Below are 23,153 nucleotides of genomic sequence, written 5' to 3'. Positions count from 1 at the left end.
CACCATGAGAACAAATCACATGAGACATGGTCTGGCTAGATTGGACAAAGGAAGAAAATCTGGTGAAGGAATTAGAGTGTGAGAGAAACAAAACTACAGAAGGGGTGATTTTGGAGAATGCAACAGAGAACAGGTTTTTATGGAAGGATAGACCAGTGCAAAACACTGCAGAGATAAGGTACCGCAAGAGGAAGATTAGGCTATTGGGTCTTGTAATTAAGAGGTGACCATTGTGCTTACTCTAGCAGCACATTCACTAAAATTCAAATGACACCAACAAGAGTACCGTGGCCCCTGTGCAAGGATGACAGGCACATTTGTGAAACGTTCCATTAAAAAATTAAGGTCACTGGGGCGCCTGGGTGGCGCAGTCGGTTAAGCGTCCGACTTCAGCCAGGTCACGATCTCGCGGTCCGTGAGTTTGAGCCCCGCGTCAGGCTCTGGGCTGATGGCTCAGAGCCTGGAGCCTGTTTCCGATTCTGTGTCTCCCTCTCTCTCTGCCCCTCCCCCGCTCATGCTCTGTCTCTCTCTGTCCCAAAAATAAATAAACGTTGAAAAAAAAAATTTAAAAAAAAAAATTAAGGTCACTATTAATCATTAAGAGAACAGTTTCTATAGATAGTGTACTAGATTGGATAAATAAAAGGAGAGGAGTCGGAGGTAGTGTAGACTTTAAGGAGTCAAGTTATGAAAGAAAACAGAATGATGGGTGTGGTATTTTGGTAAGGAACCAAAGGAAGACAGAGTCAAGGAGAGATTTTAGTCCTTGTTTGCTTTTCACCTAGGCACTTTTGAGTATGTTTGGCAGCAGAGAACAGATTAAAGCCTGGAGGGACAAGCAAAATTAATTGAACTAAATCCCAGAGAAAATAAAAAGAAAAGGAGCAAGGCTAATCTCTCTACTGAGATATAGGAGTACAAAATAGAGATAAAGGACAAGATTTCTAAATACTGAGATGAAGATAAAGAGGTGGGAATTACATGGATTCAGTTCTGTAGTATCTATTTCTATGGTGTTGTAAAAAAGGTCATCAACTCATTCTAAGTGTAAATAGTTCTCTTACCTTTCACTGACTATTTTCCCTTTAATATCTGCAACACACATATTTAGTCCTTCTCATTGGCTTTGGAGCCCTTTGGTATCCTTTCATTGCCTTTAGTGTGAAGAAGTAGGAAACTTTTTTAATACTCCCAAAGCAATCTTTTCTTACTTCACAAAGTACTCATTTCCTTTACCTCCCTCAAAATGTATTCTGAAAAATCTTAATATAAGGACCATGTAGGTCGGCTACTTACTGATATGTAAGTGTAGGAGGACAAATACTTTCTCCAACCTAAATGAATGTCAAATAACCTTAGCAACTAGTTCTTTTTTTCTTATTTTGTTTTCTTATAAATGGAAACTCCACATGAAAAATGACTGTGTTTTATAGGCCCTGTCAATGTGTTGCAAACATTGGGGGCATTACATAAATAATAAATGGGGATAAAGCTTCCAAATAATAAAACTGACTATAACCCAGTCAATTGCTGCTAGTAATGTAGATACTGTACTTAAAATTACCAAGAATAAAGCACACACATCCTTAATCATGATGTCCAGAAATGTGAGTTACATTTTGGTAATTATAACTTTCAGTTAATTCATAAATATTTATTGAGTGTTTTCTATTTGACTCATAGCAACTGATGAGAAAGTACCAATATTATCCTCATCATAAAGTGAAATAAATGAGGATTCAGGAGATTAAAGAGCATGCCCAAGTTTGTATATTCAGCTAATATATGCAGACCTTGAATTCAAACTTGTTTTTCTGAATCCAAAGCCAATAGTGTTACTTACAATGCTATACAGCTTCCTCCCCAGTCTAGCACTTATAATTATGAGTTGGATGATAATATTTTTCCTTGTGAAAGAATAAGAAATCAGAATATTTGATTGTTTGTCGTAACAAATTCTAACCCTGTGCAAGGCAGACAAGTATATTGCCCAAAGTATAAGGATGGATTTTAATGGATAGATGCAATTATTCAAGAATGAGAAATGGAAAATGTCCTGTCATTTGATTTCACCTTTGTTTTTTAGTGCCTGGGCAATGATATATTGAATAAGGCATGTACTAAGGGGCACCTGGGTTGCTCAGTCAGTTAAGCGTCAGACTTCAGCTCAGGTCATGATCTCATGGTTCGTGAGTTCAAGCCCCATGTCGGGCTCTGTGCTGACAGCTCAGAACCTGGAGCCTGCTTCTGATTCTGTGTCTCCCTCTTTCTCTGTCCCTCCTCTGCTCACACTCTGTCTCTCAAAAATAAATAAACATCGAAAAAAAATTTTAATAGGACATATGCTAATGTAGAAAACTTGTTCAATATTTAAGGTAAAGAACTGTTTAAGGAGATGTGACATTACCAAAGAGGCAAACTTCTACTGTGCATATCAGAGTATTAAATTTTATTCTTTATTTTATTGTCCAACAATTTTGGTAGAATATATAAGAAAAGAATGAGGTGGACAAAAGTCTATGAAGAATTTTTAAGGTCCATCTAAATAACAGGCATTATGACTATCACCACTACATCTTAAGTAATTAATTCTATTGAACTTTTTAATGCTTTGGGAAATCTATGCTGTAACTAGACTTATAAAAAATAATTTATACATATTTAAACTTTCTCTTAGTATTCCCGCAGATCATGCTGTGTGTTACCAAACATTAGCTGGAAATAGTAGCTATAAACAGATGAAATTTGAGAAAATAATATAAAAATAGTTATGCTTGTTATACAATCCAGCCTCTTTAGAATATGATGCTGATTTTTATAAATCATGCTTCATTCAACATCGAACATATGGCATTGTGGTTCTGAGAAAAATATATCTCTGATCAAGATTTCTATCACTAAATTTATATTTATGAAGCACTTCACAAAATTCCCTTCTATTCTTTATTGCTTACCTCTTTCTATTAAAGAATGTTGCTTACACACACACACACACACACACACACACACACACAAATCTAGATTAAGGCAGCAATCACAAAAACTCAGTAGAAAAGTAGCTCAATTAAAATTATACAATTTTGACCATAAGCAATTTTTAGTTAATTTTTAGTCATTACAGAAATCCTAACATGTAGGGCTTAGTTTGTGAGAGTACATGCTAATATTGTCTAATATTTCTTTATCTACAGTAAATATGAAACATAATGCCACCACAGTTGGCATAAGAAATTCACATACCAATGTGAACAGAAACAGGAAAGGGAAAGAGCTTAAAAACAAGACCAAGTCAAAAGCTTCCATGTTTAATGTTATCCTCTTGCTCTATAAGTAAAGCAAATTCCTTTAGGCCAGGGTCTGAGAGGGAGCTATCTTGTCATCTGTTAGAGTAAAGTAAATATTCTACACACATTTGAAAATGGCCCTAAATAAATCTAAAATTAAAAGTTTTGAAAGAATAAAAAAGAATATCTGATAAGGGACTAATATCTAAAATATATAGGGGCGCCTGGGTGGCGCAGTCGGTTAAGCGTCCGACTTCAGCCAGGTCACGATCTCGCGGTCCACGAGTTCGAGCCCCGCGTCGGGCTCTGGGCTGATGGCTCAGAGCCTGGAGCCTGTTTCCGATTCTGTGTCTCCCTCTCTCTCTGCCCCTCGCCCGTTCATGCTCTGTCTCTCTCTGTCCCAAAAATAAATAAACGTTGAAAAAAAAAAATTAAAAAAAAAAAAAAATAAAATATATAAAGAACTTACACAATTTAACACCAAAACAAGCAATCCAATTAAGAAGGGGACAGAGGACCTGAATACACCTTTTTCCAAAGAAGATATATGGGTGGCCAATAGACACAAGAAAAAATGTTCTGCATCACTAATCATTAGGGAAATGCAAATCAAAATCACCATGAGCTATCAACTTATACCTGTCAGAATGTCTAGTATCAAAAAGACAAGAAATAACTGTTGGTAAGGATGTGGAGAAAAAAAAAAACACCCATGAACAGCTGGTGGGAATGTAAATTGGTATAAACACTATGGTAAATAGTATGGAGTTTCTTCAAAAAATTAAAATAGAAATGCCACACAACCCAGTAATTCCACGACTGGGTATTTACCCCCTCAAAATGAAAAGACTAACTCAAGATGATATATATGCACACCTATGTTTATAGCAGCATTATACACAATAGCCAAGTTATGGAAGCAACCAAAGTGTCCATCAATACATAAATGGATAAAGAAGATATGATATATACATACAATGGAATATTACTCAGCCATGAATAAGTGAAATGTTGCCATTTCTGAAAATATGGTTGGAATTAGAGGGTATTATTCTAAGTGAAATAAGCCAGACAAAGAGAAATAACACATAATTTCGCTTTTATGTGGAATCCAAAAACCAACCAAAGAACAACCAAAGCAACAACAACAAACGCAGAAACAGAATCATAAATACACACAACAAATAAGGTGACTTCCAGAGGGTAGGCAATTAAGGTAAAGGGAATTAAGAGGTACAGACTTAAAGTTATAAAATAAGTAAATCACAGGAATGAAAAGTATAGTGTAGGAAATATAGTCCATAATATTACAATAGTGTTGTAAGGTGACAGATAGTAACTATACTTACTGTGGTGAGCAAGTATAATGTATAGAATTGCTGAATCACTATGTGGTAAACCTGAAATTAATATAACATTTATGTTAACTATACTTCAATTAAAAAAAAAATAAATAAATAAAAGAAATATCACCTTAAATTTATTAATTTAATGGATAATACAGTGTAAAATAAAACTATAAAAAAGAAGTGAGAATTGTTTTGATTTCTTCCTAAATAGCTTTAAAAAAATTATTTATTTAAGTAATCTCTGCACCCAATGTGAGGCTCAAACTCACAACCCCAAGATCAACAAGTAAGAGTGCATGCTCTTCCAAATGAGCCAGCAGGGTGCCCGCAAATAGTTTTTAATACATACTATGTAAGAAATATACATATACATTTTAACGGAATAAAAGTGCTGATACAGATTTTTTATTTGTACATTTATATGTACATGTTGAATTTTCCATCAAGAATTATCTCTTACTTTTTGAATGAGAGATTTAAAATGAAATTAAAATTGCTTTTTTTTAGAAGTCTGCAGTGTAGATACATCATTATTTCTGCTTATTTAAAAACAAAAATCAGAAAAAAGAATTTTATAAACCTCTGAACATTTATTACTCTGCATAGACTAAAGAAAATACGATTTTCAAATGCTCACAAGTGAATCTTAAGAGATATAAAAAACCTACTTAGGTGTATTGGATTCTCTCATGAACTATTGGTTGTAACATAATAAATACTTCAATAAAAATGACTTTAAGCACAAATCATGTATCATATATTACATGAAATAGAAAAGATGTCTCTCAAATGATTCATGTCTCTCAAATGACTCTAGAAACTACAAAGAGAAGATTATATAATAACTAATATACAGTACTTAAAACAAAATGAATATACAAAATAGAGATATCAACTAAAAATTGTGTGCTGTTATTAAATTTAATTTCTTAATAACCAACGAACTAAAACCTCTTAAGAACTGATGTACTACACAGTGGTATTGATGCTATATTAAAATGATTAGTAGAAAGCAGTCAAGAAGATGGGGCGCCTGGGTGGCGCAGTCGGTTAAGCGTCCGACTTCAGCCAGGTCACGATCTCGCGGTCCGTGAGTTCGAGCCCCGCGTCAGGCTCTGGGCTGATGGCTCAGAGCCTGGAGCCCGTTTCGATTCTGTGTCTCCCTCTCTCTCTGCCCCTCCCCCGTTCATGCTCTGTCTCTCTCTGTCCCAAAAATAAATAAACGTTGAAAAAAAAAAATTTAGAAAGCAGTCAAGAAGAGATTCAGAAACGTAAGACACTTGTTTTATATTCATTATATTTGATTAGAAAAGAAATACACATTCATTTTTAAGACCAGTGTTTATTTTCTGTATGTACTGTTTGAATTTCACAAAAACATTTTCCAGCATAAATTCATTCATGTATTTTATTATACATCCTACAGCAAAGACTAAGAACCAGGCAAGAATGATTGTGGCAAACAGCCTAGTTACAGAAAATAACATATATTTTTACACTACAACATTTGAAATTAATTTGGTATTTATCAAAGAAAGGATTTCTTTCATGAATATTCAAGATTTTTTTCTATCACGGTATTAGCTTCCCAGGGCTGCTGTAACAAATTACCACACATTAGGTGGCTCTGAACAACAGAAACATATTGTCTCGTGGTTCTGGAGTCTGAAGGTCTGAAATAAAGGTGTCAGCAAAATTGTTGGCTCCCACTTCAGACTGAGGGAGAATCTCGTCCATGCTTCTCTTAGGTACTAATGGTTGCCAGCAATCCTTGGTGTCCTTTGGCTTGCAGATGTATCATTCTGATCTCTGCTTTTATCTTCATGTGACATTCTTCCCTGTGTCTCTGTCTTTCTTCTCTTCTTAGAAGGATACCATACATATTGGATTAAGGGCCTGCTCTGCTCCAGTATGACCTCAGCTTAAGTACTTACATCTGTAGTGACCACAGTGCCAAATAAGGTCATATTCTGATGTTCTGAGAAGGACATGAATTTTGGAGCGGAAACACTATTCAATCCAGTGCAGTCACTTGCCATTCAATGTTAAAGAAAAAATTCCCATACTATACAGGATCCAAAAATGACTGATGAATAAGTGAATCATTGTTATATATGAGTGTGATCTCCTATTTTCCAATCAGATACTCATACAGGAATTCACTTTTTGGAATTTTCTCATTCACAAATATGACTTACATGCAAAACATTTTTTTTTCAGAAAAGATTAGCAGATTAACCTGGGTGCATTCATTTCTTTCTAAATTGAGGACACGGCTTCCTATAATATTTTCTAATTCTGCATAACTAGAAATTACTTTCACTGCAGAATTGCTCAGACTTGAATACAGCCTATACAGTAAAAGCTGTGGGGCACCTGGGTGAGCTAATCAGTTAAGCATCCAACTCTTGATCTTGGCTCAGGTCATGATCTCACAGTTCATGAGTTCAAGTCCTGCATCGGGCTTTGTGCTGATGGCACAGAGCCTTCTTGGAAATCTGTCTTTCCTTCTCTCTGCTCCTACCCCACTGTGCTCTCTCTCAAAATAAATAAATAAAATTTAAAAAAATAAAGTAAAAGTGGCGCACAAGCTTGAGAACTAAAGTTAAATATCACAGAGGTAGATAAAGTAAATCTAAGGAGAATTAAAGTATTTAATTCTTATCTTTTGCCCATAGTTATGTTAATATTTTATTCACTTGTACTCACCAATTCAGAATGTCATCATAGTGGAGAGAATGAATTTTCCCTGTATTTGAATAGTTTACTAAGCATATTAGTAGTATAAATATGATATCAGGAACAACTTAAGAAAGCAATCATTTATATACACCTTTATTCAACATGCCAATGTACCCTTTGACTATATCTCTCATTCATCCTTCAAGTCATAATTCAAGCATCACGTTGTCAGGCCTGGTTTCCTTCAGTAAATGAAATCCCTACTAGATGTTCTTATCCCTGTATTGCTTCTTTGTAGCTTTTACCACTGTGTTAATTTTACATTGACTTTTGTGATTATTTAACTACCATCACTCTTCTCCACTAGACTCTAAACTCTACAGGCCAGATACTGTGACATATTTTACTCACCTTTATTTCTCTGCCTAGTTCAGTGCTTGCTGAATAATTAAAAAAAAATAGAAATGTTTATTTATATATAAAAAGTTTATATGTGAATTGTGAATCAATGTCATTAAGAATCCTCTACCAAGTGAACGTCTCCTGAAAAAACATCTTACTATTACAGTACTGTTGGGTAAATAAAAACATTAAAGGGCACATTCCTTTTAAACTTTTTTTTTTTTTTAATGTCTATTCATTCTTGAGAGAGAGGGACAGAGTGTGAGAGGGGGAAGGGCAGAGAAAGAGGGAGACAGAATCTGAAGCAGGCTCCAGGCTCCGAGCCGTCAGCATAGAGCCCGCTTCCAGCCTCGAAATCACAAAACGTGAGATCATGACCTGAGCTGAAGTCAGACACTTAACCAAATGAGCCACCCAGGCAAAGGGCACATTCATTTTAATATCTTTAATATGCCCTATATTTTATTGCAATAACTTGGTTGAATTATTTTGAATAGCTCAATTAAAAAATGCCAGATTCAAATGATGACAGATTTTATTATTTGTCAAAGACATTCTGGGATATTATTAAAATATAATTGACTTTAAATATTAGTTTTATGAAACATTCCCTATGAGGGCTATTGAACAATTTTGCATTTTTACTTTATACTATATAAAAAGATAGTACATATCATATTGCAAAATTCCTTTAAAACAATGAACTTTGTAATTTCAAAAGTGACATTTCTCAGTATGATGCATTTTAAAAATAATACTTGAAAATTTAAAATTTACATAATACCTGTATTTGAGAAGACTATGGTACTTACTAATTAATTACTCCTAAATAGAAATGAAAATTTCTTTGATGATCTTTACTTATTATTTATTACTTGACCCATAGAAAGTTTGTTGCAAATCTGAATATCTAAATTCAGAACTTAGAAAATACAGATACAATTATAATCTCTATCTTCCGACAGTTTGAGTGTTCATACTTAAATAAATACACATAGTATTCTTCTTTTTAAAAATTTTCCATGATTAGGGAAAGGACTACATTGCAAAAGTCAAATATAATGCTCAGATAGAGACATTATTCGAGTTTTGGGATGCTGCTTCTCCTTGAGTTGAACCTTCTGTGTCATGCTAGTATTTCTGAGATTTTCTTTCTAAGACAAAAAATGGTAAATACCCTCAATTTCCACACATATATAGTACATGTTTCTCTATAGATCCCATACTTCCTTATATTAAGCTATTCAGGAATATCCAATAAAAGAAGAGAAACTCTGAGGGAAAACTTGAAGGACCACATGATGAAAACTTTCTTTATCATAATTTGATGGCTGCTCTAAGCTTGGCTGAGCGTGCTCTGGGGTTATCCTGTACATCCTGATCTTCTGGAGTAAGTACTTTCTTGTGTATCAGTTCCCACATTAAAGGGGCTCTGCTTATAGAGTCTCCTTCCTTGTTTTCATAACTTGAACGTAATTGTGATGCTTGTATCACCTTCTGTCTGGCACTTAGGTTAAACCTTTCTGTCATGCTTATCCCAAGCAAGAATCGTTTGACAATGCGATCCTCTAGTGAATGGAAGGAGAGGGCAACAAGGCGACCACCAGGTCTCAGAAACTTCTGAGCTGTCTTCAATCCTATGTAAAGTTCATTGAGCTCATTATTTACAAATATTCGAAAAGCTTGGAAAGTCTTGGTAGCAATATGGGTAGATCGTTGTAGCAAGTCTTTTCGTGCAAAAATAGCAGATGGAGGAAATGCACCTATAAAAAAATTTAGTAAAAACAGGAAAAAAGGAGAGGAAAAATTAATATTTTCCACTCTAAGTCTACGTTGTATTGTGTGTGCATATATTTAAGGAATTAAGTTTCTTTAGAAAATTGTGGCATTTCAGCCATACTTTCCCATTTTATTTCCAACCATTCAACCAAGATTCAAACTATTGTGTCAGAAACAGCTTTCATAACTCATAAGAGTAACTGGTGTCAAACACGGAGCAGATAAAGAGGTAGCCAAATTTTTGAAAAAATAATGATTAAAAAAACTTCCCAACTTAGGTGAAAGACATTAACTCACTGATACAAGAAGTTCAGTGAACCCCAAATATAATGAACAAAAGAAAACTGCATCTAGGCACATCATAATCACACTATTACAAGCTAATCAGAAAAATCTTGAATACAACGAAGAAATACATTACATAAAGAAGAGCAAAGATATGATTAACAGTTATTTTCTCATTAGAACAACTGAAGCTATAAAGTACTAGAATAACATTCAAATTGTTAAGGAAAAATATCTGTCTTCCAAGAAGGCTATCTAAAACTATTCTTCAGAATTAAAGTTCAAAGACATTTTTAAATGAATAAAAAAATGAGAGGATCCACTGCTAATATGTCTGTATTCAAGAAATGCAAAAGGAAATACTTCCATGTTGAAGTAAAATGACACCAGATGATAATTTGCATATACAGAAAAAAAGAGACTATAGATACATCTTTATATATTAAATCTTCTCTTATTTTCTTTAAAATACAGGACTCTTTAAGTGAAATTATAACAATTTTTTACATTTATAAATATTTTAATATAGATAGATATGTCCTGTATATGATAGGCAATAGTGTGAAGGATTAGAGTGGGTAAATGGAACCATACGCTTGCAAGATTCATGTTTTGCTAGAAGTTAAAGTTGCATATTGTGGTCCCTAGAGCAATCAATAAAAATAATGCAAAGAAATAAAGCTAATAATCTAACAGAGAATAAAAATAATACACAAAAATTATTGTTTAACACAAAAGACAGAAGAGAACAAGAAACAAAAATGAGGCAAAGAGAAGACAAATAGTAAAATGGCAGACAGTAAAACCAAATATATCAATAATTACATAAAGTATAAATGTACTCAATATCCCAATATAAATGCAGAGGTCATCAGATGGAAAAATAGTGAAACCTAACTGTACATTGTCTAGAGAAATGTACTCTAAATATAAAAACAAATAGAAGTGAAAGCAAGGAACAGGCTGTGGAAAGTTATGCCACGTACACAGAAGCATAAAGAAGAGAGGTCATTATATATTATTATATCATAATATATAATAATGATATTAATATTAGAAAAAACAAGTTTTTGAGAAAAGGGAGAATTCCTAGACCCAAAGAGGAACATTTCCTATTGACAAAAATGTCAATACAGCAGAAAGATACAACTATAAGTGCATATGCACCAAATAACATAGTTCTCAAAATTTCAATGAAAGAGAGTATCTGTACAAAAGAAGATGAACTTAAATTCTTACTACACACTATACACAAAAAGCAATACAAAATGGACCACAGACCTAAGAGTAAATACTAAACATAAAATACATATCTGACAAAACTCTCTTATCCAGAATATATAAGGAAATCTCACAACTTAATAAAAAGAAGCTAAACCACCTATTTGAAAAAAAAGGGCAAAAATTTGGACACTTCACAAAAAGATATACAAAAAGTCAGTAAACATGTAAAGACATTCATCATTATTAGCCATAAAAATGCACATTAAAACCACAATGAAATACCACTACACATCCACTAGATGCTACATCCTAGAAAGCAACAAACTATTGAAAATGACCCAAGAGGGGCATCTGGGTGGCTCAGTCGGTTAAGCGGCTGACTTCAGCTCAGATCATGATCTCGCGGTCCGTGAGTTTGAGCCCCGCGTCGGGCTCTGTGCTGACAGCTCAGAGCCTGGAGCCTGTTTCAGATTCTGTGTCTCCCTCTCTCTTATCCTCCCCCATTCATGCTCTGTCTCTCTCTGTCTCAAAAATAAATAAACGTTAGAAAAAAAAAATTAAAAAAAAAAAAAAAAAGAAAATGACCCAAGAAAGAAATAGATAATCTGAACAGAACTGTTACAAGTGAAAGGATTAAACCAGTAATCAAAAGCAACCCACAAAGAAATGTCCAAGCCCAGATGGCTTCACTGCTGAATTGTGCCAAATATTAAAAGAATTAATAACAATACTTCACAAATGCTTCAAGAAAAATTGAAGAAAAGAGAACACTTCTCAAATTACTTTATGAGGCCAGTATTACTATGAAACTAAAACCAAAGGCATCACAAGAAAATTACAGATCAATATCTCTTATGAATATAAACAATAAAATCCTCAACAAAATATTAGCAAAGCAGCATATTAAAAGAATTATATGCCATGACCAAGCTGCATGGTCATGACCAAGGATAGCTCAACACATGGAAATTGACCAATGTAATACATCGTATTTATGGAATGAAGGAAAAAAAAAACACATGATCATTTCAATTGATGCAGAAAAAGCATTTGAAAAATTTCAACACTCTTCCATGATAAAAACACTCAAGAACTAGGAATAGAAGGAAAGTACTCAACATAATGAAGCCCGTATATGAGAACCCAGACCTAACATTATACTTAATGGTGAAAGACTGAAAGTTTTTCTTCAACGATCCTGAACCAGCAAGGATACCCTGTTTTTTTTTTTTTACCACTTCTATTCAACACAGTACTGGAAGTTCTAATCAAAGAATCAAACAAGAAAAAGAAATAAAAGGCATCCAAATTGGTAAGGAAGAAGTAAAATTATCTGTTTACAGAGGACAGGATCTTCTATGTAGAAAACAATAAAGATCACACATATACACACCTTGTGAGAACTAACAAATGGATTCAGCAAAGCAGCAGTATATAAAATTAACATGCACAAATCAGTTATGTTTCTACACTTAATAATAAACAATCCAAAATTAATTTTTTTCACTAGGGTTAGTTTATTATTTAAATATGAAATTTATTGTCAAATTGGTTTCCATACAACACCCAGTGCTCATCCCAACAGGTGCCCTCCTCAACACCCATCACCCACCCTCCCCTCCCTCCCACCCCCATCAACCCTCAGTTTGTTCTCAGTTTTTAAGAGTCTCTTATGTTTTGGCTCCCTCCCTCTCTAACCTTTTTTTTTTTTCCCTTCCCCTCCCCCATGGTCTTCTGTTAAGTTTCTCAGGATCCACAAAGGAGTGAAAACATATGGTATCTGTCTTTCTCTGTATGACTTATTTCACTTAGCATAACACTCTCCAGTTCCATCCACGTTGCTACAAATGGCCATATTTCATTCTTTCTCATTGCCACATAGTATTCCATTGTGTATATAAACAGAATTTCTTTATCCATTCATCAGTTGATGGACATTTAGGCTCTTTCCATAATGTGGCTATTGTTGAAAGTGCTGCTATAAACATTGGGGTACAAGTGCCCCTATGCATAAGCACTCCTATATCCCTTGGGTAAATCCTTAGCAGTGCTATTGCTGGGTCATAGGGTAGATCAAAAATTTGATTTCCAATAGCATCAAAAAGAATCAAACACTTAGGAATAAAGTTAAAAAAAGAAATGCAAAATTTATGCTATGAGAGCTACAAACAATATTTTAAAAATTTGTTTAAGATGGCAATACTCCTTCCTCCAAATTGGTTTAAGGTTCAATGCAATCTCTATTAGATCCCAGCTGACTCTTTTATATAAACTGACAAGCTAATTCTAAAATTCACATGGAATTGTAAGAGACCCAGAACAGTCAAAGTGATCCAGGGGTGGGGTGGGGGGATGAAAAAAAAAAAAAAGAGAGAATGAAGGAGGACTCACATGTAAGGATTTCAAAACTTTCTAAAAAGTAATGGTAACTAAGACAGTGTGGTACAACAGAGAGATCAAAAGAACATAATTGAAAATCCAGAAATAAACCCTTCTATCTATGAGCAACTGATTTTTGACAAGAGTGTCAAAGCCATTCAATAGGGAAAGAATGGTGTATTGAACAAACAGTGTTGGGACAACTGGATAGTCATATACTAAAAACTGGAGTTGGACCCTTAAGTTATATAGAAAAATTAACTCAAAATGGATCAAAGACATCAATGTAAGAGCAAAAATTAGAAAACTCTTAGAAGAAAAACACAGGGATAAATATTAATGATATTGAATTTAGCAAATAATTCTTAGATATGACACCCAAATCACAAAAAAAAAAAAAAAAGAAAATTGTACTTCATCAAAATTAAAAATTTTGTTCTTTAGGGGCACGTGGGTGGCTCAGTTGGTTAAGCAACTGACTCTGGATTTCGGTTCAGGTTATGATCTTTTGTGTCATGATTTGAGCTGCAGGTCAGGCTCTGCACTGACAGTGTGGAGCCTGCTTGGGATTCTCTCTCACTTTCTCTTTGCCCCTCTCCTGCTCGCCGTCTCTCTCACTCAAAATAAATACATAAGCTTAAAAAAAATTGTTCTTGAAAGGACACAATCAAGAAAATGAAAAGACAACCAAAAGACTGGGGAAAAAACTGCATATCATATAACTGATTAGAGATTTGTATCTAGGATATGTAAAAGAAGAAAATTACGAAGTGATGCATGTATGTTAGTATTTACATTTTAAAATATGCACATCAAAAGAGACAAGCCCCATCTAGTTTTCAAGAATAGGGTTAAATAAAAAGTGTTGATTTAATAAATCAATGAATATAATTTTATTTAGACCTACTCCATTGGCATACAAATTATATTAAAGTATAATGTTCAATGCATTTATACAGAAATTTTCTATTTAAATTTTTGTTTAATCATGTCTTAAAATTTTTGTTCCTAGAGAGTATTATCCCAGAGAGATGTAATCCTTCCAGTCCAGACTTTCTATGGATGAAGATCTGAGAGTATGGCTGCAATCCTGGCACTTGAGTTTCCTTGGCATGCTTCTTACAGCAAAGTAAATTATACAAGACTGGTACCTCGGTACACATTTTAGTAACCTGCAGGTCCAGAAGTACATTAAGACACACCTGATTAAGCTTCTTGGGGAACTGGATCAGAGAATGAAAGAAATAGTATCTTACTTGTACCAGGGAGCTGAGAACCTGGCTGTCAACAGTTAACCAAATCAGTGTTATGGGTTCACTCTTTCCTCTACCAAAACTACTCTGATGAAAGGCTCTTAGAAGATATTAGATGTTAGGAAATTTATCTTCTAACAACAGGTCTCTCAGAAACAAACTATCAAAGACAAAGCTGAAGAGGGAGATCACCTCTTTTCTATTTGCTATTCAATCTCCCTGCTTTCCACAGAATGAGTTTTGGTCACTGGGAAATGTATTTTAAAACATTTGAATATCTGAACAAATATGCAACTCTTCATATTTTAGAGCATGAATTTAGAGGATGCTTCAGGAAGGGTGTATTCCTAAAGACTTGCATGATTCAAACCTTGCATAGTTCAACACTAATTTTCTTTTTTTTTTCTTTTTTTTTTCTTTTTTATTTTAAAAAAAAAATTTTTTTTTCAACGTTTTTAATTTATTTTTGGGACAGAGAGAGACAGAGCATGAACGGGGGAGGGGCAGAGAGAGAGGGAGACACAGAATCGGAAACAGGCTCCAGGCTCTGAGCCATCAGCCCAGAGCCCGACGCGGGGCTCGAACTCACGGACCGCGAGATCGTGACCTGGCTGAAGTCGGACGCTTAACCGACTGTGCCACCCAGGCGCCCCAACACTAATTTTCTCAAAGAAGAAATGTAATATAGAATACATTTTAATTTACATGTATTTTGATGTAAAATAGGAGGTTAACATCCATGGAGCACATGAAGCAACAAATAACGTAGCATTTAAAAAAATGTTTTTTCTTAACATTATCTCTAGTATTTTGTAGAAATAAAAGGATGGCTCAAAAGGTTAATTCCCTAGCTTTCCTGGTTCTTATCACATTTCAAGGATATATATTCGAGGATGTTGTTCTAACAGCACTGAATTAGTCAGACCTGGCTATATGTTAACTAATTTGATGAAATAACACAATGGCAGAGAGCTTAAAAATATTTGCTTGATATGGTCAATGAATGTATTTTTAAAAGCTAATGAAAATAGAAAATGCTAAAATCATAACTCAAATCACCATGCAAATTCTAATATAAACAACAGCATTGGTTCATTTGACATAAAGTATGGTAGGCATTTCCATTTACCAGCTAAATGGTATCTTCCCATGGCTGAATTATCATTTATAATTCATTCAGCCAGCTAGCTGTGAAATTATGAGATCCCTAATTATTTTAAATGAAGGGATCTGTTTTTATTTCAAAGTATTTCACATGAGAATTTATTCATATTTTATATTATACAACCTCACGTTTATATAATTAATACATTAAACATATGCATACTGCATACGAATCTGCAGCTGAAAAATTAACACCACTGTGATCAGACAAGTTTTCTTTATAGGGTCTAATTAGGCCTTGCCAATGTCATATAATAGAGAGAGAAAATAAGAGCTTTCATTTTATTTAGGAATGGTCTTAAAGGTAATAGGAGAACTCCAATCCATGAAAAACTTTTCTTCCAGGGCTTTCTTATTTTGCTTAGAAAATCCTAAACTAGACTCTGTGAAATGGGTTTCCTGGGCAGGATTTCCAGGTGTGGTCCGGTGACCTCCTCAAGTCCCATCTTTACGGGAAGATAAAGAACTGCAATGGGCAAACGATGTGTTCTGTGGAGTTTTCTGGTGCTGCTCTGGGGATCAGAAGTACATATGCTGCCTTATTTTAGAGAAGTTCAATTTCTAGGACTACCCTTCCTTTATAAACTGGCACTTCTGTGTCTGTCATTTATAGGAAGAAAGGCTGATGATGCAGATTGTATAAAATGAAATTAAAAAGAAAAAACCAGAATTTAAACAGTCAGTAATGGAAATTAAAATAGTAAAAACAAAACATCAACTGGCAATGGTACACATAGACAAGAAGAAAAGACAATCCTACTATCAAGGATTAAGCAAAGATTTTTGGTCTGAATTAGCAAGTTTAAAGACAATCAGTAAATGTCCTGTCCCCAAAAATGGGCTTGCTTGTGAAAGTCACTGGCCAGAGAGCAAGGGCCAGAGTTCTCCTAGGTAAGCAGAGACTATGTGGGAACATCTGCTGGACTCTAAATTAGGTCAGAGAAAGAAAAATATTAAAATGAGACCTGGTTCTTGGCCCTGAGGAACTCACTGTTTTGCAAGACGTCTTCCTTCTCCCACCTCCTTCTCATCGCTCATATCCTATTATCAGAAATAGAAACAGGTTTCTGCTCTTCCCTCTATCCTGAGCTTAGTCACAGATCTTAGATGGCTAATTCATTTGATTAAGGGATACAGTAGGTAAGACAGAAAATATTGACTCAATCACAAATTTGGTCCTTTGATTTGGTGCTTAGAGAAAATCTCTTTTGTGTTTTCTAGTCCATCAATGGACTTAGTTAACACCAGGCCAATGTGAATGAGTTCTAAGTGGGCAGAGGTGTGCTTACTCCTAGTGGAGCACTTGTCACACTCTACTGTGATTACTAGGTTACTTGTATCTCAGTACCTTGACACTGAATAGGAGCTGTTTCATGTTCATTCTTCATATTCCTCATACTTAACAGAGAAGCTTGTGATTCTTAACCTTGACTGTACATCAATCACCTGTGGAGCCTTTGAAAAAAAAAAGATGCCTGGCCCCAGTCCAGACCTATGGAATCAGTTTCAGGGGTTTATTACATGGGAATCACTACTTTTAAAAAGCTTCACAGAGGATTTTGATTGCAGAACTACTATAGTAAACACTCAGTAAATGTTTATTGAAAAGATAATAAATAGATAATGAATGGAAAAAATAAATGGATAAGTGAAGAGTATAATATTCAATCATATAAATGAACGACTAAATGAAGGGCATATTTTTAGTCACAGAAAACATTATGAACTGAATTTTCAAATAATGTTGTGAAATGCCCTACTTTTTGGCCAAATGTGAATATGGGTAACAAATTATGATTTTAATGGGACAACTGACCTCTCAAATTTGCTAGTTATTTCATTATCTCAATATAATTATTCCTATGTATTTAATGATATTTGATAATGGCTGGGAATGAATGTCCTTAATGAATCAATTATTTGCACATGCAACAGAGCACCTGCAAATAATTTTAACCTCAGGAAATGCAAACTTGCAAGCCTTTATTAACTGAAAGTAACCAATGTGCAAGGTGAACGTTTTTGCATATTTCTTTTACAGAATAAAATAAGACATGAGATTGATGTTCAATGATATCAACCCCAAATTTTTTCCACAAAGATTAGTGCACAATACTGTTGATATTTTTTGTAAGCTTTTATTTCACTTAACACCTATGAAATCCTTAACCATGAGTTTTCTCAATTCTTCAAAATAGCAGAACTGCTTTCCTCCGAATACTTTTTTTTCATGTTTTGAGGTTTTTTATATCCTTCTAATACTTTATGATTGCAAAATGATGCTAGTAAATCTGACTACAAAAGGGAATTAAAGGTTAACATACATTTAACAGCAAGATGTTTTCGAGTTAAGTACACTTTTAACAACGTATAGTTAAAAGTAAATGTACATTAAATCCACTATGCGGTAACAAGTTGTAATTTCAATTCAATTTTACATTATTTGATACTTACCTCTCACACAGTAATTTGGGAAAATTCCTGACATACGAGATTGACCCTAGCTGTTCAAGAAAACTGTTGAGTTCTGCCTCATTAGAGGTACTCGCTTCTCACATTCCAAATCAAGTTTGTTGTTGCAAGATTTTTAAAGTTCCTGACAGTCTCATATGGTTACTCTTCCCTTTCTCTCATATCAGCAATTTTTGACAGCTCTATATCCGAATTGCATCCAGAACCCCACCATTTCTCACCAGTTCCACTATCACACTAGTCCAAGCCATCATCTTTTCCACACAGCCACCAGGTCAATCCCTTTTTTTCTTTTTTTGGGAGAGACAGAGAGAGAGAGAGAGAGAGAGAGAGAGAGAAGGGAGGGAGGGAGGGAGGGAGGGAAAGAGAGAAGGAAGGTACGCAGTGAGGGAGAGGGGCAGAGGAAGAGAATCTTAAGCAGGCTCCATGCTCAGCATGGAGCTCAGCTCACACAACCCTGGGATCATGACCTGAGCTGAAAGCAAGAGTCCTACCCTCAACCAACCAAGTCACCCAGGCACCTCAGACCACTTCTTTTCATATAAAAATTAGATCATGTGATTATACTATTCAACACCTTTAGTGTCTTTCTATCACGTGATTATAAACTGAAGGGTCGCCTGGCTGGCTCAGTCAGTTAAGCAGTGGACTCCTGATTTCGGCTCAGGTCATGATCTCAGAGTCTCGAGATCCAGACCCGTGTCAAGCTCTGCGCTGAGCGTGGAACTTGCTTAAGATTCTCTCTCTCTCTTTCTCACTTTCTCTTCCCCTATCCCTTGATTGTGCTCTCTCTTTCTCTCTGTTCCCCTCTCCCCTGTTCGTGCTCTCTCTCTCAAAAAAGAAAAGATTTTAAAAAAGAAAGAAAAACTGAAGTTCTTACCTTGGTCAAGTGTCTCTGTGCCATATGCAACCACTGCTACCTACCACTCCCATTTCTTTGACCTCACCTTCGTAACCTTGAGCTCTGTACTCTTAACTGAACCATGGCATTTTCCTTCCTGGGACCTTTGACTTCCCTCACATACCTGGATGGCTTATTCCCTACTTCATTCAGGTCTATTCTTAAGTATCACAGAATTAGATAGCCTTTGACCACAGTTATGAAAAGTAGTATCCTGCCACTAAAGTCCCTTACATTGTTTAATTTTTTTCCTAATATCTTATCAGGAACAAATATTCACTTGTTTACCACCTGTCTTCCTCTGCTAGATTATGTACTCAGTGAAAACAGAGAACTGTTTGTTCACTGCCATAAATCCTTTGCACCAAGAAGAGTTGGTGGATTTAATGAATGATTTCATTTGTACTTTAAAGTTATAAACATAATTATTATTTAAAAAACAAACAAAAACATATCATTAGTTGTACATGAAGTAAAACATTAATGTCATTAGTCCTTAGATCCCACCCCAAGAAGCAACTGAAAGGTATACTTTATAATTTTTTTCCTGATAAACACATATGACATTGTATATGTAAATGTATCTATGCATATAAATATATTTGTAAGAAGGAAGAGCACAATAATCTGCAACTTGCTTTGTTTACTTATCATACTTTAAAAAATAATTTCAGTTGTAGAGATGAATGTAATTCATTTTGCTTGTTCATATAACAAATGGGTGTAGTGTGAACCACAGTACCAGAATACCATGGTAATTAAGACAGAGGCAGTCTCTACTCTGGTGGCGCTCAAGTTGCCATCACAGCAGTAACATTTAGGATTGTCTCTATTTTTGCTATCACAAAAATATTGCAGTAAACATGTGAATTACACATTTTAAATTTCTGCATGGTAGAAAACTCCACAAAGTAAAAAGACAGCCACATTGTGGGAAAAAAAAAATATTTGTAACTATTTGAATCTATGATAGTCATCTATAGGATTAGAGTTTTTAGGTCAAAAGCTATTTACGTCCATTTAAACTTGAATCAATGCTTCTAAATTCACTCTCAATAGATTGTACCAATTTATTTCCATCAATAGCACATGAGTCCATCCTCCCATATCTCCACTAGTACTAAAACTAGCTATCTTTTAAACCGTAACTAGTCTACTATACTGAGCAAATAATAGTTTATAGTTGTTTTAATTTACATTTCTTTGGCAATTAGTAGAATTGGGCATCCTACCAAATCTAATGGCCATTTGATTTCAGCTATGAATTGACTGAGCAAATCCTTTGTCCATGTTCTTATTCTGAGGTTGCTTTTTTTTTCTTTATTGATTTAAGAGAGCTGTTTATAAAATAAGGATATTAAACTGTTTGTCTTATGTATAGTTGCAGATATGTTTCCTGGATTGTGACTATCTTTTTACTTTGTGGAGTTTTTCTGCCATACAGCCATTAAAACAGTATATAGACTTTTTTTTTCATATTTTTTTAGATTTTATCAAGTTTAAAAAGTCTTTCCCCATATCAACATTATGTAGTTACAATCAACTGTATGTTCTCTGGTATATTTCTAGTTTTATTTCCTATATTTAAATATTTAATCCACAGAAGATTTAATTTTAGTATGGTATGAGGCAGGGATCTAACTTCATTTTTTGAAAATTACATAGCCAATTATCCCATTACATGGTACATTAATTCCCTACTCATTTGAAGTACCACTTTGATCATATACTACATTAAAAAATTTTAATGTTTATTCATTTTTTGAGACACAGAGAAACAGAGCATAAGCGGGGGTGGGGCAGACAGAGAGGGAGACACAGAATCTGAAGCAGGCTCCAGGCTCTGAGCTGTCAGCACAGAGCCCTATGTGGGGTCGGAACCCATGAACTGTGAGATCATGACCTGAGGTGAAGTCGGATGCTTAACCAACTGAGCCACCCAGATGCCCCTAGTTTTTGTTTTTTTTTTTTTAAGTTTATTTATTTACTATTTGAGAGGGACAGAGACAGTGCCAGTGGGGGAGGGGCAGAGAGAGAGGGAGGGAGAGAGAGAATCCCAAGCAGGCTCCATGCTGCCAGTGCAGGGACTGGCTCGGGACTCAAACTCATGAACCCGTGAGATCATTACCTGAGCCAAAGTTAAGAGTTGGACACTGAGCCACCCAGGTGCCCTCTCACATATCTTAAATATGCCATTAAATGCCTATAATAATTCTAAGGGAAAGGCAGATATTCCTATTTCCATTTAAAGGTGAAAAACTGAGGGTTAAAGGCCTCTTCACAAGTTCACAGAGCTCAAATGGAAATCTGGGTCTTTTTAACATGAAGCCTATCCCTACACCTGTTCTTCCTATGAGACCGAATGAAGTCGACTCCTCCCAAAGAGAGGCCTAACATTTCTGACTAGTCTATCTGATAAACACACTCTGGGAAGGCCAGTTTTGTTTCGTTAAAAAAAAAAAAAAAAAAATCATTTCATTATATAGGTTTGTTATGTTAATTTTTCAGTTTCTTGTGGATGTTCTTGAGTTTTCTTGTCTTTACGTGTACGCAAAACAAGGCAACAATTTTAATTGTTGTGAATGGTACATTCACCAAACCACCTCATCTCCTTTTTCCTGATTAGAATTTAAGGAAGTTAAGATGAAATCACATGGCTTAGAGTGATTTGCAGAAGCTCTGATTCCATGTCTAGTGTTTTATTCCGGGGAGAAAATGAGTGTGGAATCTTTAAGCCTGAATAGCCTTTTACTGAGAGATGTTGTAATGGAACCCAAATCACTTTGCATCAAGTTGCAAGAGTTTGGCTTTCTCTACACTTTTCCCTTGGGGAGATGTGCATTGTTAGGCCTCAAGACGGCACATCTGGTGAAGGCAGCGAGTGCCCTGGTCTCTTACCCTGGGAACGGTAATGAATACCTTTGGCTTTTGTCCTTTTCATTCTATTGAAAATAACATATTGTTAGCTCAGGTTATTAGACTGTACATTTGCCTCTCTTCTTCATCAGCTTTCTTGATAGTGGGTTTAAAAAAGAAACTGCTGTCATTATCAAAAGACTTTTGGGCAGGTACTGATTACATGTTTTTGATTAAGAATCTAGACTCATCCAATGCAGTACACACCGGGGCCTTTCCTGACTCACTTGCTAGGAAAGGAGCCCTTTATAGTTGTTTTTATGCTCCAAAAATTAGTGCTTAATATTCTCTTGCTAAGCAAAATGAGGGACAAGCTTGTGTAAAATTAGAAATAAAGGGTTCTGGTGGCTAAAGTCTTGGGAAATTAAACCCAGCTCTAAAACTTTTTCTTTAAAGCTTCTTGAGAAATATTGAAAGAGAAGAATGAAAGATTTTCTATACATTTTATATTATGCATTTCTTGTAAATACAGTTTCAGCAATGACAGGGCAGTGATCCTTGCTCTTGTTCTGTCTAGAATGCCCTTCTCCTTCTTCTTACAGTTTATATCTACTCATCCCTAATGCTAAGGTGGCATCTTCTCCAGGAAGCTTTTGCAATGACCTTTTTATACATATTTCAACAAACTATTGCCATTCTACATTATTGGTCTATTAACATCTACTAGCCTGTAAAAGGTCCAAAGATCTTGTACTATCTTCATTTATATCCTCAGTCCCAGGTCTCAGTCCCAGGGCTAAAGCCTGGTGCACAGTAAGTGGTGAAGGGATAAAATCCACTAAATAAGAGACACTCCTCCAGTCCCAAAGAACAAGATGCACCATAAATGGTATTCTAAATGTGGACATTCCTGAAAGCGCTGAAATCTTTGTAAGATTTTGTGTGTATGTACAGTTTTATGTGGAGATAATCCAGGGTTTCTACTGAATTCTGAAATGCATCAGGGACCCCAAAGTAGGTAAATTCCTGGTAAAAAGAGTTGGCTGAGTTGTCAGCTTACAATTTACCGCCTTTAGTGACACCACCAAAAAAGCCTCTGCCTTCACGTAGTTTGGTTTTGCAT

At 35.1% G+C, this 23,153-nt stretch overlaps 1 protein-coding gene and 1 non-coding gene across 2 annotated transcripts in view; one reads left to right on the top strand and one right to left on the bottom strand.

The window, feature by feature from the left end:
- Positions 1–232: 232 nt before the first annotated feature.
- LOC115526602 lies at positions 233–339 on the top strand. The gene has a single exon (XR_003972658.1). It is a non-coding gene; the product is annotated as a U6 spliceosomal RNA (small nuclear RNA).
- Positions 340–8,100: 7,761 nt separating this feature from the next.
- METTL15 (methyltransferase like 15) overlaps positions 8,101–23,153 on the bottom strand; it is a 189,253-nt gene continuing 174,200 nt past the window's right edge. Inside the window, exon 6 of the mRNA XM_032594843.1 lies at positions 8,101–9,480. Within this exon, the coding sequence (XP_032450734.1) occupies positions 9,035–9,480 (446 nt within the window). The 3' untranslated portion in view covers positions 8,101–9,034. The remainder of the gene's footprint in view (positions 9,481–23,153) is intronic.

The sequence above is a fragment of the Lynx canadensis genome, chromosome D1 (assembly GCF_007474595.2).
Source record: "Lynx canadensis isolate LIC74 chromosome D1, mLynCan4.pri.v2, whole genome shotgun sequence".
NCBI lineage: Eukaryota > Metazoa > Chordata > Mammalia > Carnivora > Felidae > Lynx > Lynx canadensis.
Note: the sequence above shows the minus strand (reverse complement) of the source record. Positions and strands in the feature narration are given on the sequence as shown.